Raw genomic sequence first — 4,293 nt, forward strand, 5'->3', positions numbered from 1 at the left:
GCTGGGAACAGCACGGCCAGAGTGAGCAACACAGAGAGCATTTCTACACAGCCTAAGAAGTCCAAACCAACCCTTTTTCTCTCTCTCTCTTTTTTTTTTTTTTTTTCTAGTTGCTGCAGCATTTCTACAGCAATCAGAAATGGAATCTCCTACAGCTGCACAGGGTTAATAATAAAAAGCAGAAGAGATTGGCCATTTACCCTGTTACACAATGAGGTCATCTCAGGGGCTTATGTGAGATCTGAAAGGTAAGCTTGATGCCAGGGAGGGTCCTTGCTTGTTGGCTTGTATTTTTATTAATAGGAAGTCAATTATTTTAAGAATGTAAGACAAGAAAGCTATGTAATTAATATACACTAAAGAGGATGAGAGAATTCTATACAATAATTTAGATGATTAAATAAATAAAAAAAAATAATAGCAGCCTTCTACAATGCAGGCTACACATAGGTTTACTTCGGCTTGAAGTACCCTGGTCTTTAGTACACCTACAGGAGCAGACTTGCTCCACAAGTGTTTTAAAGAAACATATCTATAAGATACATACGTAAGAGTGTCTAAGGTTAGGAAAAACATTTTATAACGCAATTTACCATGGCCTCCACATATCTAATGACCCCATTCTAGGGTTGTTATGGGAAAAATTTGGCTGCAGGACCTGTCTGGGAGGTGCAGCATCAACCTGGCTGAAAACCGACAGTGATGGCAGCTGGAAGGAATTTTTTGAAGCCTGCTTGTTCTCCGCAGGGTAGAAGCGCTCCTGTGATGGGTTTGTGCCCCGAGTGCTCCCCTTAGAGCTCAGTGAGCTTTTTGGCATGAGGAGAGGCTGCTGAGATGGGCTCGAAGACCTTAATGCTGCTTTGCAGGTGTCTTCGCCAGACCTGGGTAAGGATTTCAGCAGGTGGTTCAGCAGGCGTGCCCCGAGGGTCTTGTCCATCCACTCACAGGTGAGGAGGAGGTTGTGCACCTCGTGCATGCACTGGATGTACCCGGTGCTGTACCGCTGCTGGGCTTCCAGCCCCACTTTGGAGTCGGCTATGTTGGAAAGCAGACAAGGGGAGCTGGTGAGTGAGTAAAAGCTACTGGGTGTGTTCTTGATTAAAAGGCAGGTTTCCTGTGTGCACAGGCTCCTGGGGGTTCCTTGCTGAAGCCCACTGGGCTTTACCATCAGGTGAATCATTTGCAGGGTGAAGGTGATGCAGTGTGCAAGCCCCTGCATCCTCCTGCCCACCGCCAAGGGCAAAACTTAGATCAAAAAGCAGAGAGCAGCTCTGGAAGGAAAAACACCTTCTGTGGGTTAACCAGTGCCCAGCTCCATCTCCCCATCTAGTGGAGAAAGCCAAAGCCGAGCAGTAGCCCAGGCCTCAATAGGTTTGAAAGATGCTTTTGCCAAGGTGCCAGTGATTTAAACCTGCTGGCACGCTCATGCCCCAGTGCTGCCCACGCTCACAGGGTGGGGGGACCCGGCACTCACCCATCAGCTTGCTGCTCTGGATGTTCTGGAGGTGCTTCACCGTCATTTCAAGGATGTCTGCTTTTTCTAGTTTAGACTGCTGATAAGGAAAGAGTGCAGCAGGTAGAGGCAATGAAGGGTTTTGTACCATGCCCAGTTTCTCAAAACAGAAATCCAATCCCCCACCAGCAAAAGGACAAAAATCTGCGTAAAAACGAGCACTTACATCCAGATGAAACGCGCCCACAACAGTCTCCTTCAGCTGGTCCAAGCAGTTATTAATCCTTTCCCTTCGCTTCCGCTCAATGAGTGGTTTCCTTAACTGGCAGAGGAAAGAAAAGGAGGAGGAAAAATTTGAGTTGGTATTTTTTCTTCTTCTCCCTACTGCAGTTCAGCGAGGGCAGAGAGCCCCATCCCCTGTGTGAAGCCAGCGTGGGGTGACACGATGCTTGGCAGGGACCAGATACATATGGAAAGTGCTCCATCTCCGGCTCCGGTCACGACCTGTCCCTGAGGTGGTATCAGTTCTCAATTCTCCTGCTTCTGCTCATTTTAAGCAGAGTTTACCCAAATGAAGCAAACAGAAAGAAAACTTTCTGAGGTGGGAAAAGTAAACAGAAAAAACACCAATATGGGTTAAATTCAGAGAAAGCATCTTTATAATAATAAGAAAAACAATTGCCCCATTTCTCAGTGCCTGTAGCCCCGGCATTCACCATTCATGTGCCCAGTGTGGCTGCGGTCACAGCAGGGCACGGGGGACCTACCTTTCTCTCCTCTTTGGTGCTGGCCAGCTTGTGGGTGCCGCTGGCGGAGGCTGCGGCAGTCATTGCAATCCAGGCTGTGCCGCTGCCAGGAGGACGGGACACAGGCACTCGGGCAGTGGGTCGCTCCCTTTCCCAATGGGCTCTTTGCTGCTCCGCTGCTGCTCTCTGCTGTATTTATAACCCAGAATTAGCATGTGAAAGGAGATTTTCCTTGGCGGGACTTCTTTTCCCACATGAGGGGTCGAGCCCGGAGGTTTGTGGCCATCAATCAAAGCTGACAGGTCACTGCTTCTTTTCAATGACCACGCCAGCCCCCCCAAATGGCGACAGATGTCCAGCCTCCGACGCCAGGCTTTGGAGGGCTCTTTTGTTAGGGAAGAAGGGAAGGAAAATGGGCGCGCTCTGAGCAGCTTGCATGGCTCCTCGCGCAATTTGCACAGATTCCCAGGGAGGGAAACAATAGCGGGGAAGCGGTTGAGTTACACCTGGGAAAATGCCTGCCTTCTATGCGTCTTTTTCCCCTCTATCTCCTTAAAGCAATGTCTGTTTTTACCTGTTAACTTGAGCCCCAGCCATTTTGCTTTTTTGAAGCAGCCTCTTCATTTAATAATAGAGTACTTGAGCTAGGAGTTCCTGCTCCCAGGAATTGTTATTACAAGGTAATGATGATCGATTAAAAACTGTTGACAGGAGACACCCATAGGAAGGTAGTTCCCATCACAGCAATCCTCTAGGGAAAACATGGGAACTCTCTTTACCTCTGGAAACCCTAATTCTCCTTTGCACACAGCTGGATGTAGGAAATACGTAACTCTTCTAGTTTTTGGCTGCTGTGTAGACTTTAATATTAAACTTACAGGCCACTGCAGATGCAAACAAACCTAGAGCTGAGTTAGTTCTGTGGGATTTTTACTGCTTTGTTTTTTTCCCCTGTGCTGCAAGGACTCTTGGGTGGCTTTGGGGGGAAGGGTGTTTTTTGGTTTGCCCCTCTGAAATGCTGGTGCAGAAGCAGCTGGGCCTTTGGAGGAGATTTGGCACAGGATGAGAATGCACTTTTATGCTTCCTCACTTTTGCCTGGTCTGGGAGGGGGGAGCATGAAGGCTTTTTTTCATGACTATGCTTTTGCTTTCTGATGGTCGCTTTGCTAATGAGCAGGATTTGGCAGCGTCCTGTTGAATCCCACAGGTGAAGCCCTTTGGGTTGGTGTCAAATGTGTCACCTTATTGATACGGAGAAGAAGCAGCCGCAGTGGTTCAGAAGCACCGCGAGCCGCCCCGACCCACCACTGGGGTTTCCCAGCACCCAGCGCTGCCCCACAGCGGCAGAGCCCTCTCTCCCCTCCAGCCATGGGTGGGGATGTACCCCAGCCATAAAAGCCAGGACATCACGTCCCTTGCTTAAACACCGTGTGGGTGTGTGTTTGCTTGCGTGTAAATGCAAACATACTTGTGGCATGTCTGTACACCCGGCTGCCTGGGCTCATCGTGAAATCCTGTCCTCAGCTGTGGTATCTTCTTGCAGGCAGAGGTTGTTTGTCAGTCAAATGCAGAGCTAGGGTGCAGTTACCTGGTTGTATAAGCATCCTACTTGGCAAGGGATCATGAGGGTGAGCCTGAGACGGGCTGGTGTGGCTGTTGCACTGGGAGAGGAGGGTTTGGGATGGGAAGGTTAATAACTTGTCCTGTGTACCAGGTAAAGGGATGGGCTCCTTGTCTCAGGTGCAGCTGCACTCAGACAGTGAAAGGAGGTCCCCACCACCTCTCACATCAGCCAGCCCTGGCTGCACACAGGTGAAGACTCCTTTGGTTTTTCAAGCTTTTTCCAGCCCATGAGGGGAAGTGGCGAGTTGCCGGTATTATAAAAGGCACAGCTGAGGCATCCATGCTGCTGCATGACTCCAGCAGCTCGGCGTGGAAGGGGCAGCAGGTGGGCTGGGGTCGGGCTCTGCCCTGTGCGTGGCAGGGGGTGCAGAGTGGGGCCATCCCTGGCTCTGGGCAATCTGCTGGGGTGCTCGGGGCTGGAAGTGTCTGCCCATCAGCTGGGCACACAGCTTTTGTCTGGGTTCAGCTGGT

General features: G+C 50.2%; 1 protein-coding gene across 1 annotated transcript; it reads right to left on the reverse strand.

Annotated features, from left to right (window-relative positions):
* Window positions 1-589: 589 nt before the first annotated feature.
* On the reverse strand, window positions 590-2,283 carry LOC309441787 (transcription factor HES-4-like; the record flags this gene model as incomplete). Its single annotated transcript, XM_082056832.1, has 4 exons — window positions 590-1,035; window positions 1,475-1,553; window positions 1,680-1,775; window positions 2,221-2,283. The coding sequence occupies 4 exons, from the start codon at window positions 2,281-2,283 to the stop codon at window positions 590-592; spliced, it is 684 nt and encodes a 227-aa protein (XP_081912958.1).
* Window positions 2,284-4,293: the final 2,010 nt, after the last annotated feature.

Source organism: Streptopelia decaocto (genome assembly GCF_964273445.1).
Source record: "Streptopelia decaocto genome assembly, chromosome: 6".
In the NCBI taxonomy this organism is placed as follows: domain Eukaryota; kingdom Metazoa; phylum Chordata; class Aves; order Columbiformes; family Columbidae; genus Streptopelia; species Streptopelia decaocto.